At 32.1% G+C, this 12,386-nt stretch overlaps 1 protein-coding gene across 1 annotated transcript in view; it reads left to right on the forward strand.

The window, feature by feature from the left end:
* The window catches only part of MS3_00006515 (uncharacterized protein), a gene marked incomplete at its 5' end in the record, with an annotated part of 36,607 nt that extends 25,677 nt beyond the window's left edge, over positions 1 to 10,930 (forward strand). The window contains one exon of the mRNA XM_012944610.2: positions 7,707 to 10,930. Within this exon, the coding sequence (XP_012800064.2) occupies positions 7,707 to 10,285 (2,579 nt within the window). The 3' untranslated portion in view covers positions 10,286 to 10,930. The remainder of the gene's footprint in view (positions 1 to 7,706) is intronic.
* Positions 10,931 to 12,386: the final 1,456 nt, after the last annotated feature.

A 12,386-nucleotide genomic window follows, 5' to 3' on the forward strand; every position in this document is an offset into this window, starting at 1 on the left:
AAAAAGCTTAGACCAGATTATTGAACGAAACATTGAATTCATTGAAATTTTACAAAATAGTATTCTTTCTCTTTTGACCTGATTTTCATGAATGAGGATTAATGAATCTACTGATGGAGTTTTGTTCTCTGAGCTGGATGGTTCGGTCGTGGAGCTTTCATCGTTCTTCTGAACGACGAGGTGTATAGAACAAGCTGTGAAACGCATATGGAGAAATTCGAACACTTCACTTCTATCTGAAGTCTGTGCTGGTGATGTCATTCAGAGGAACGGTGAAAGCTCCACAACCAAACCATCCAGCTCAGAGAACAAAACTCCATCGAAATCATCCATCTGAGATACAAATCTCCTCCACCATCTCAATGAATCTACTACTAAACATAATAAATAACTTTGTTTTGTTTTCTTTTAGGATTCTTTTGTTCATTTAAAACAATTGACATTTCCTATGTATAATTTTATTTGAAGTTTCTCATAAATAATCAAGATTAAATTTTCACTTGTACAATGACTGACTTATTTTTTAAGGGAAGATCTGTTGTACAATACTAAATTTAGTAATTATTTTATCTAATAATCATCATCATTGTTACGTATAGAATAGTCTTTCATAATGTTCAAAATAGATTCATATACTATCAATATCAATAAGGTTACTTTGTTATGTATACCGAAACTAATTGAAATAAATTAGAGATTTGAATAACTTGACAAATATGAACTGTGAATAATTTTCTGCTACCACGGTAACTAGTATTAAGTTTGTTTCATGTTAGTTAGCTGGTTATGATGTTGTGATTTTTGTTTTGTTTCTCTATTTGTTAACATTTTTAAAAAAAAAGAATGATATATCTCCATCATAAGATATCTTAGTGTATTTATCACTTGATATTATGTTTTTGTTCTACGGAAATGCAACTACATTCCGCTTAAATATAAGTTGATGACATTTTTCTTGTCTTTCTTTGAATTTAACTAAGACTTTTTCTTTTAAAATGTAACATTATTATCGATAAAATATGTGCATTGAATATCATGAAGCATAACGCGTAAAACTTACAATAGACTGGTCTTTTTATAAAAATTTCTTAAAATTAATAATTACTGAGTAACTCAATTCAAAAGTTATAATTAGAGATGGAGAAGTAATTGATTTATAACCATTTGGACAATAAGATTTGATTTCAATAGTAGATTGTTAGTATCTATACTGAAAGTAAGTTATCTTTACTTAAAAATTAAGTAAAAGTTTTAAAAACCACCTATTAAAAGTTTACATTAATTGTGAATTACTAAAAAGTATCTTTCTTACTTTGTGCAAGAATTCAACAGAAATATAAATTGTAAGTCGTACATAAAAATGGATGTAGGTATTATACATCTCATGGTTATTATATTCTATCCAACATAGGAGATATATAGTGATTGTTCAACTTTTAATGTTTATAAAGAATTTAATTTACCTGAATATGTATTACAAAATAGGAAAGGCTGTTTATGCAGTTCTTCTGACTATAGAACTTCCAAATAATGAGTATCAGCAAACCGTGGCAGGGATCGAAAGAAGAAAGTTCAGACCTTGTAATCAAAGGTAAACCTTCAAGTCACTGAGTTATTATACAGTGGTTTATATCTATAAATCAAATGATTCATTAGCTGATATCAAGCTCTAACAAGAATTTCCTTTGAATTGAACCAATTTCCATAGACCACTTGATTGAAAAGGGAAGAGAATTTCGCTATACACTTTTTTAATCTCACTGATTGAAATCATGAGTCAATTGATACTAGACCACCATGGAAAACCTGAAAGCACTGGACGGCCGTCTCGTCCTAGTATGGGACTCCTCAGCAGTGCGCATCCACGATCCCGCCCTCGGCGAGATTCAAGCCCGGGACCTATCAGTCTCGCGCTAGGCGCCTAACCAACTAGACCACTGAGCCGACATCCATTGGAGTTAATGTCTAACTTCAACCAATCCACGAAGTTGCGCCACCGTACACCATTGTCTTCAGTGAGTTGATATCTCGCAACTTTTTTAATCATCTGAAAACTATTCATTCATAATCTATAAATTATTAATTTCTGTGAATATTCATAATTCGGTTATGCATTAACATTTGTATGTACTGATACATAATACACACGTATGACCATTATTTTATACATTTACTTAACCTACCTTAAAGCTTATCATATGAAATAAAGGTGTTGCCCATATTTTAACAAAAGATAACAATTAGTTTATTATACGGATTTAAATTTAATAACTTCTAAGATTGACATAAAGAGGTCATATGTATGTTAGCTCAAGCAACTAAGTTATTTTCAGTCTATGTGTCGGATAATTTCGAAATTTATCCGTTTATTCATATCCACATAAACATTGTTACATGAGGGCAACGAATAGATATACGCCGCATAAATCGTTCAGTTTGGGCACCCGAGCTGGGATGCTGTCCGGGTGAGTTTCTTAGGGGGCCACATCCCGAGCCTTTGACCTAAACGTTTAATCCACGAGGCAGTGAAGCAACGTCAGGAGATGCAGTCTCATGGTAGCCGGTCACCAACAATTGGTCCATACAGCATCTGTTTCCTTAGGAGCCTGGAGTCCATGTGCACCATTAGTTTGCAATCAGGGTTTTTAACCCTCCTAGGTAGACTCTTCATGTCCACTAACCTGGTTAAAGCGCCGGACATTCGCTTTTCGTCCTCTCAGTTTCGTAAACAACACCCACGTCACGAGAAGGCAGTGAGTAGGACTTCCCTGGCAGAGGCTATATACGCGTGGCCATGTGAGAGCATTTCGAGAGGGAGAGTGTACCCTCCCCGCACTCGGCGGTACCAGGGCATTTGGGGGCGTTTTCTTGTATTCTGTCCAATTTGTTTATTTTTCTCTAAAACTCATCACATTATTAATTTTTTTAAATTGTTAGACTTCATGAGAATAAAAACTATTGTCTTTGATTAGTTGTTTAGTTTGTGCGTTTATGGACGATTTTTCTCTCATTTTTAAATCATTTCTCGTAAACTTAAAGAATTATACATACATAAGCGAACAATATCGTTTTCCATTAGATCCTCATCAAGCTTTACTCTAATATACAGGAGTATATATATGGAATTATTAAACCTTGGACCAAATCGCCAGGCGAAACGTTGGATTAACTTCAAATTCTTTCACTGGGATTTTATAAATACATTCCCTCTCTTTAATGTCAATCAATGTAGTTTATGAATCAATGATAAAAGTGGAATAGATTACATAAACCAACATAATAAGTGAAAAGTACAAATTGATAGTGTAAAGACAATTGTACTAGTTGTTACATAATGGGAAATAGGTCAATGAGGTGAAAAAAATATAGAAGCTGAAATAATATTCATAAAAACTATAAGATTTTGTAATAAGAAGTGTGCAGATAATTGAACAATGAAGCGTATATTTAAGGAAAAAATAGATGGGAGGGGGTGAAGAAAAACAAATAATAATAAAACCATTTATTACGGCGAAGGGTGAGATAAAGGTGCTGCGAGTTTCTTATGAATTTAAAGACTTGAACTGTTAGCTCGAATTCTTATAGCTTCTACTATGTCACTTACAAATAGCAGAACCTATATTGTTCGTTTATATATGTTGTTTTAATTAACAATATGGGAATTTTCTTAACATTGGTTGATTTGCGAGCAGTCTGCTTGGTTCTTGCCATTCCGAAACACTGAGAGACGATGGCAAGGAATGCTTAAAATAATCCCGCCTCGCAGGGTTCGAACCAAGAACCTACCGCTGCTGAGGAGCCCCACAATAGGAAGAAACGGCCATCCAGTGCTTCTAGGTTTTCCATGATGGTCTAGCTTCAATTGACTCATGATCTCAACTGTTTAAATGTTTTTTATTTCATTTATATTTATGTAAATAACATTGAAAATCCACATTGCAAATTTTTAAAAGAATAATCAATTATTTCAGTTGTCTAAAATAGAAAATTAAGCGGTAAAGAAATTTCTTTCTTTCAATGTAGACACATTTATAACTTATGATAAGCAAGAAAATGAAGTAAGAAATAAGATGAATATTTTATTCCTTACATTTTTGTATTTATATCTACAAAACTAGTGATTTTTTCCCTTTTATTTACCACCAATGACAAATGCCATGGAAATAAAAGTAAACTTTTAAAATTGTAGTTTGAAAATTTAACTTTTTGGTTTAGAAATTAAATTATTTATGATAATCTTAATCAATTGTATGAAACTAATAACTGAAGGTTATAGAATTGTTTCCTGAATAATGGTCTGGTTTTATAATATTTGATAGATTGGTTGAAGTTAGACATTAACACCGTTGGATGACAGCTTAGTGGTCTAGAGGTTAAGCGTTCGTGCGCGAGATTGATAAGTCCTGAGTTCGGATCTTGCAAAGCGGGATCGTGAATGCGCATTGCTGAGGAGTCTCATACCAGGAAAAAACGACCAACCAGTGCTTCCAAGTTTCTCATGGTGGTCTAACTTCAATAAATTTATGAATTCAACTATAAAATTTATCATATGAATTGTTTCCGAATGAGATAATCATAATCTATTGTTTAAAAAGTTGCAATGAAAAATGGATTACTAGAAGTCACTTATAATTTAACCGACCTTACATGTAAGATTGTTTCAGCTGAATGTTTACATCCATTTCAATCCCCGATGTTGTTAGTCAAATAGACAAGACATTGATCAGTTTTCATCATAGAGTCTCTGTACATCCTATTATCAAAAATGAAACAAACTAATATACGGTCGAACGGAAATCAATTAGTGTTAATGTACATTATTTTCAGCAAAACTTAAATATCCTGCCTTCTATTCCGCAAAAGGTTGTGGCAATGCACTGCTGTGGGACTGAAAACTAAGAAGAACTATCTGTGTAAAACGTATCAACTTTAGATATCAGTTCGTCACAAAGGTTAACAAACTACCTACCTTAATGAAGAGTTTATAATAAGTAGATATAAGTATCTCATTGTTGACAGATTTTATCTTTTCTTTTATATTCCTTCCTTGGTTAATTAATATAAGAGGGATTATTTAAAGATTGTTATTTATAACATGATCTAAAATATATACAGTTTCAACAGAAAGAATACATTTTTACCATCAGAGGTTATCAGTATTCAACAAACAGATGTTTCTTTAAATTGTTTTAATTGATTTGTCAATCTGTGTATTTATTAAAGTGTAATTATGTACAAACGATAACGATAATGTAAAATATTGTGAAAACTCCTTTGTTTTATAGTCAGCGTCATTCTAAACTAATCAATGAGATTCTCAATCCTTCGCTTTTATTTTGTTTAAAGTGGATAGTTTTGAGCTTGTGAGGATAGTAACTCTTTGCCAATATTGGTAATAATAATAGTGGTATAAGTAATAATAATAGTTAGGAGGAGTAGTAGTATTAGTATAGTTATTACTTACTCTTAAACTGGCCAATTAAGTCTGCACTAAATCTATTGTTTTGTTCTATCTTAAGTTAGAAAAAATATAAAAAAATAACTTCATTCAATCATAATTTCTGTTTCAGTGGATTTTGACTTGAAGTTCTTTCTTTATCCTTTGTACTTATCAGTTTATTTAAGTTCATACAAGTGCACAATCTTGACGTTCTCAGTGGAGTTTAACTGGTCTAAATAAAATGAAGTATTTCTTGGTTATTTACATGAATTTCTTATGACAGTGATCTATAAAACATCAATAACAGTTACTTCGAACATGATTAGTATGAATTTGTGAAAATTGTTGAATTTTATTAAGGCTAAAAGTTAATTTAAGTTAGATAACTATTGAAAACTTGAAAACATGGGATTTCCGTTTCGTTTCCATATGGGACTCATCAGAACTGTTCCTTCATGACTCCGCCGAGAAGGATCGAACTCAGAACCATGGATTAACTGAAGTTAAACTTGTACACCACTTGATCTCGGCCTCGTAGTCTACAGTTTAGGTGTAAACGCACGGGATTGAAAGTTCTTGGTTCTGTCTTCAGTGGCGTGGTCATGGATGCGCACTCTGAACATTAATAAGGCATTACAGCATATCGTGATAAGCCAATGAAAAGTGAGTACCTACTTCCAGTTAGATTATCTGGAGTTTAAGTGGCAAATCGTAAACAAAGAACTTAATCAAATTTATGGTTTATGAAAAATTGTTCAACCCCCGTAAAATCTGGAACCAATATAGTCCTATTCACTGGTCGAACGATTTACATATCTTGACAGTGATTACTTGTGAGTTTAGGTAAGAATAAACTTAATGAGTGACAAATTAAAAAAATATCCATTCAATGAGTTAATTGACATGATTATAATTCTGGATGAAAACCAGTTTTGTCTAAAATTACTTGGTTTTTCTTTCAAAGTAATGAATTCTAACAAAACGTATTGTCGATTATAACTCTACTCCAATATGTAGTAACATTAATTGAGATACAGGTCTGATGACCAAAGTTTCTGTACAAATTGACTCTCTTTGTATTGACTTTTTTATAATTAAGTATCAATTACAACTAATAACTTATTCGTCAATAATTGTTAGATCAACCTATTTTGTAGTATATGCTGGTAGGTAACTAAATTAACTATTAACTACTGTTTCAAATAAACAGCCTACTTATTAACAATGACATAATCTCATTTATTATCAAAAAAAGGTTATTCATTTTCATTTTGTAAATAAAAGTTATTTCTAATCTGACCAACACAATTTGTTGGACTAAACTAAGGAGCCAAACAAAATATGGTACTTAAATCCGATTTGTAACATGTATTTATGTAGATTTGTGAAAATACTTTCTCATCTACGAATATGACAGTGGTTTAAGTCCGAATGAAACGTGCTAAAATTGGCAACTATAAATATGTGTAGGTTGAAATAATCAGCTATGCATCAAGTTTATTACATCAGAGCATATGATAATACTTGGCTGGTCACAATTAGGCTGAGATAAATTTGGATAGCGTAATAAGAAGATAAAAATTGTCAGGACTACGTGATATATTAACTCAATACATTTAGAACAATCTGATCACACATATACTTATTAAGAACATTTATAACTGGAAAAGCTAAAGGTCAATTAGAGAAACTAGAGGTACGAGGAAACAAAGATAATGAAGAAAATAATATGAAAATAGTGTGGAACGCACCACGCTGGACAATAAAACAATAGTACCCTAAACCTAAATAGTGTTTTTTATTATCCAGCGTGGTAAGTTTCACATTATTTATTTTACCCTACTTTCTTTATCTTTGTTTCCTCTTACCGAACCCTAAAGTAAATGGCTAGCCACGTCTATCCTCCGTCAATTCATGACACTCCACAACCGTCATCTATGACCAACGGAATAACTTTGCAACTTTTGATCCAGATGAACTCTATCTGTTAAAACTTCTTTTTTTAAATGTTTGCAAGGATTCTTTTCGAATCTAGTCCTTTATAAGCAAATGATTATTATGGTTATTACTTATCACAATGATCAATAGAACTAATGTGTAGCACCTCGATTACCGATAAACTTAGTAGTATTTGGACATGCTCAAACATGTCCTAATCATCTCAATCGATGAATGATTTTCTTTTAAACCATATTATGTCAAAAAGATTATAATATAGTTAGATCAAATTCATTTATCGAGTGACTGTTTCTTTTTTTTACTTAAGGTTATGTATTTCAATCAAATGTGGACAGATTATTTGGTCAGTCTGCCAATGAAAAGTACACTGCCTTTTTTATGCAACATATAAAAAGTAAATCATATCAAAATGTAAATAATCCATTATCTAATGATGACAAATTACTATACGAAAATGAACGACCATTTCCAAGTCATGTTTATCCATCTACTCCATCGGAGATCAGTGTTGAATATATTTGTTTTATAATTAGTTTGTTTATGTTAACTATCCATTATCCTGCACCATTTTATTTCACAAGTCGTATATTTTCTCTACTTTTTTCGATGTATATAGCACTGACTAGTGTGTACTTATTAGTCGACGTTGAAACAATAGCAGTTTTGTATAAATTAAATACAGTTGGTATACGTGATCCTGGTGGATCATTAGTTGTTAATATTGATACAAATTTAAAGTATATAACATCATGGTATTGTGTACTTCTGAGTGCAGCTAGTCTACCGGCAGTGATTATTTGTCTTATGGCTATTTATGCATATGGTGAAACTAAATTTAAAGAAGCTGTAACCAATTATGCTCAGCTGTTAATTGCCGGAGAAATTCCATCAATAAATGGATGCTCAAGCAATAAAATAACTACCCGTGGTAATTTAATAAAAGGTGTAGATTATGACGCAACTAATCATAATCCAGATTCTAATGGTACTATTGAAACTATGATTGGTGAACAGGTTAATCTAGAACCAAATTATCAAGAATCTATCATCAATTTACCTATTACACTTGCGATTACAACAAAGCATTGGCATCCACCTCTGTTAAACCGACGGAATGGTCAGCTTCCTAAAAGATCTAATACTCCTCTACCATATGGTCAATCGCAAAATAATGGAAGTGAAATATCAACTTCATTAAAACGCAATCGTGGCATTCCATTATCCACAAGTACAGAACTAACTAATTCCGTTCATACACTTAATGAGACAACCAATACTTCATCGAAGTCAACACAGACTAGATGGTCTCGTGTTGGATTGAATATCATAGCGACTGTTACCTTTGTATGGACTTTAACAACTCGTATCTGTTTAATGGGTTCAATATTAAAATGTTATTGGAAAACTGGTCTCGACATCGCGTTAGCAGATACTATCTTAACACTACTGTATATGATATGTTGGCTTATCCTGTGGTTTGGTTTAAGTGTTAAAACTGCTTGGCGATTTCGTTTGTTACATAATAACAATTACTTCAGTTCAACTGGTCAAAGAGAAAGTTATCTACAAAAAGGTATTTTCCCTAATGGATGTGATAATCAAACATTTGGATCTCCAGAACTGCAGCAACAACAAATACAAATGAATGTGAATGGTGCTTATCCGAATTTATGGCCATATGTTTCTTATCCACCTTGGATTGTACCAGGAACTGTGATAACTGCAGGTTTACCTGTAGGCACAGCTGGTGATGTTCAACAAACAAACAATGTAGTTAACGGATTACCGGTAGGTGCGGGTAGTGGAGGCGATTCACTTTATGGATTTTTCCCAGATTTAGCTAACCAGACACAAAATCAATCGGGCGACATGACAAATCCATATCATACACATTCACGTTTCATTTCTCTACCATCCGGACCACCAACTTTATCCGAAGAATCAGACATAACAGCAAATCAACAGGAACGAAATGATTGCATTAGTAACAACAAATATTTTAGACCTGTTACAACACCTAGCCTTGCTGGTTCGACTTATTTGAATGATAATCAACAAGCATCGATGGAACTGCACCAGGCATATACAACTCCGCAAAATAATCTACCACGAAGTAAAACAATACAGGAAATTGCATATTCTGATGCTTATGAACAGTTCTCAGGACAGAATTCTAGTAAAAATAGAGGTATTACTAATAATTCTTCTCATTTAAATAATCAGAGACATGGAGTTTCACCAATGGTCCCAGAACCAACATATGCTACATTAGCAACGTTGTCGAAACAGTCCATACAAAATAATGGTTTTAGACCGAATTCTGTAACACCACTTGATTCACATAATAAGGGCAAAGTATCACCAACAAATATTTCACGTAACATTTCATATCGACGACCATGTACTCGGGTTACTTTTCAAGATATCGACAATAACTTCTCCGGGTCAAGAGCCGTAATTAATGATGGAGCGACAGGAAGTAGTGACAGTGGAGTATGTACTAATGGTCATGGTTCAAGTATTCAACAAAATGGTAATTATCCAGAGAAACAATATTCAAAAGGGAAAATTAAACCAGAATTATTTAGTATGTTTGAACAAGATGTATATAAAACACCTGGTATACAATCTGCTACTGATAGGAATTATTCAACTGCACATATAAGGAATGATAATATGCTAGAAAACAGTCGTAATAATACGAGTAACAACAATAATGATGTTGAAATATCAACCGATATGACAAGCTTCGCTATGAAACGTAATCACAAACCAGAGGAATGCATTTCTTATGGTAATCATCATGACGCTACTGATAATCTTCAAAGGCATCCACATTATCCACATCAAATAGATCCCGATGATCGTTTATGCAGTCAAGTGTGATTCATGTTATTCATTCAGACAAATGCATACTTATTCACATAAACTGTTTACTTACTCTCACTTTACATATAATTTCGTGTAATTAAAACTGATTTTCATTACTAGGTCCATATTCTTTCCGATCACCATAAAAATTTGATTTGTGTAGATTATTCTCCCTCCGTTTGCGTCTATATATGTATGCATTCTTCTGTGTTAAAAATATGCTCTATTATAACATTACATACTCATCTCATTTTTTTGCAATCACACAAATATATATTCCTTACATAATTATATAAACATATCGTCATCACATCTGTCGAAAATTCCCAGAGGCCATCACAAATCGTGTGGAAACAATTATATTTCGTAAATATGCACTATAGTGAAAGGATATAATCATTATCATTTGTTATCTACTGTAAATCATGATTATATATATATATGGGTGTTCATCAAGTTGTTATCTTAACTTGTGTATTTTATATTTGTTTGTTTGTCTATTTGTTGACTCATTCATTCTTTACCTATCACTTCAATATTGTACATATTCAGCACATTTTCTCTCATTTTATTTAAGATAATTTCTATTCTAATAATTATTAAGTACAAGACATCTGATTACGAACTATCATAAAAATGTAATGAATCTAAAATTTAAACAATTACTGATATTTAATGGAGAGGTTTTGTGAAGAGTGGTTTAATATGCAAATAATAATCGTCTTAGGTTAACTGTGGTTATGATACTACTGAGAACCAAAAAGCATTGGACAAATGCTTCGTCCTAGCATTAGTTGAGTTAAGCATTATATCACAAATTGACCGAAATTAAAAACGTATACTAGTGAACTCTATCTCAGTGAACTAAAAGTCAAGGGCATAGACAGTCGTAAGTATATATATATTCTTGAGTAAGTGAGACTTTCAGTTTTGTCATCTTGAGAACGGGAGAATCATTCTCCTTGAGGTGAATATAAAAAAATAACCAGAAGACTTGATTGAACTGGTGAAGTCGTTTAATACTAAAAGGTTTGCGTTACAAGTGAATGCCTACTGATCTACTTATTTTAGAGAGATATTTATCGAGAAGAGAAAGGTGACAAACAGAAGAGGTTAACAAGGGTTTTCATACTTTATCGGTTTCTACTCGTTAAAACATTTATCCTTACACAAGTATGTCATACACATGAAATCAAATAAAACGTGAATTTATCATCAGAAGTAAATAACATAAAATAATTCTCAATACTGATAGTATTTAGTTACAGAAATAATCTTGTGTCAATGGATGTAATTGCTAGTAGATAATATAACAAGTACACACTCAAGCATATTTCCATGTTTACTTTTAATTTAATTGTTTCAGAGACTTATTTCTCGTCTATAAAGTCAAATATTGTAGAATGGATTGATTTAAGTTTTTTATATATACACAAGTTTTATAGATGTAATCTTATTAGGAATATTTAAAAAAAAAGTAAAACTCAACCCATTGACTGAGATAACCACTAATTGCCTTCCACAATTATAAATAAGAACAAAATAGGAAAGTTGTTGATAAGACTTCTCACCAATGAGCATCCACGATCCCGCGCCGCAAGATTCAAACCCAGGATGTATCAGTCTCGCACGCGAACGCCTAACCTCTAGACAACTGAGACAACCGGGATCTAACAGTGTTAATTTCTAATTTCAATCAATCCATGAATAAATATTTTGTGGCGTCTACAGAAATTATTTAACTAGAGAAAGGATAGTATATTAATATATCAACAATTCGTTACAATACGAATAGAGGAAGGTAATACTAAGTAAAATTAAGAGCGAAACACTTGATTGCATACAAAAAACTAATATGAGGAATGTGAAATTATATAAAAAATAATATTACTGATAATATGTTAAGGCCAAGTTAATGACGAAATCGAGATATTTCTTTTGTATACAGTGTACTTAATTCATTTTATACACACTGGAAAATTCTTTCTTTTTAACAACTTGATGTTTAATATGCCTTGATAGAATATGAAGACTCTATGAACAGATTCAGAATTATTATAAGCGTTAGTCGGATAAATAAAGTAGATCAATGATTTATAAATCGACTTTTTAAATA

Source organism: Schistosoma haematobium, chromosome 2, assembly GCF_000699445.3.
Source record: "Schistosoma haematobium chromosome 2, whole genome shotgun sequence".
In the NCBI taxonomy this organism is placed as follows: Eukaryota; Metazoa; Platyhelminthes; class Trematoda; order Strigeidida; family Schistosomatidae; genus Schistosoma; species Schistosoma haematobium.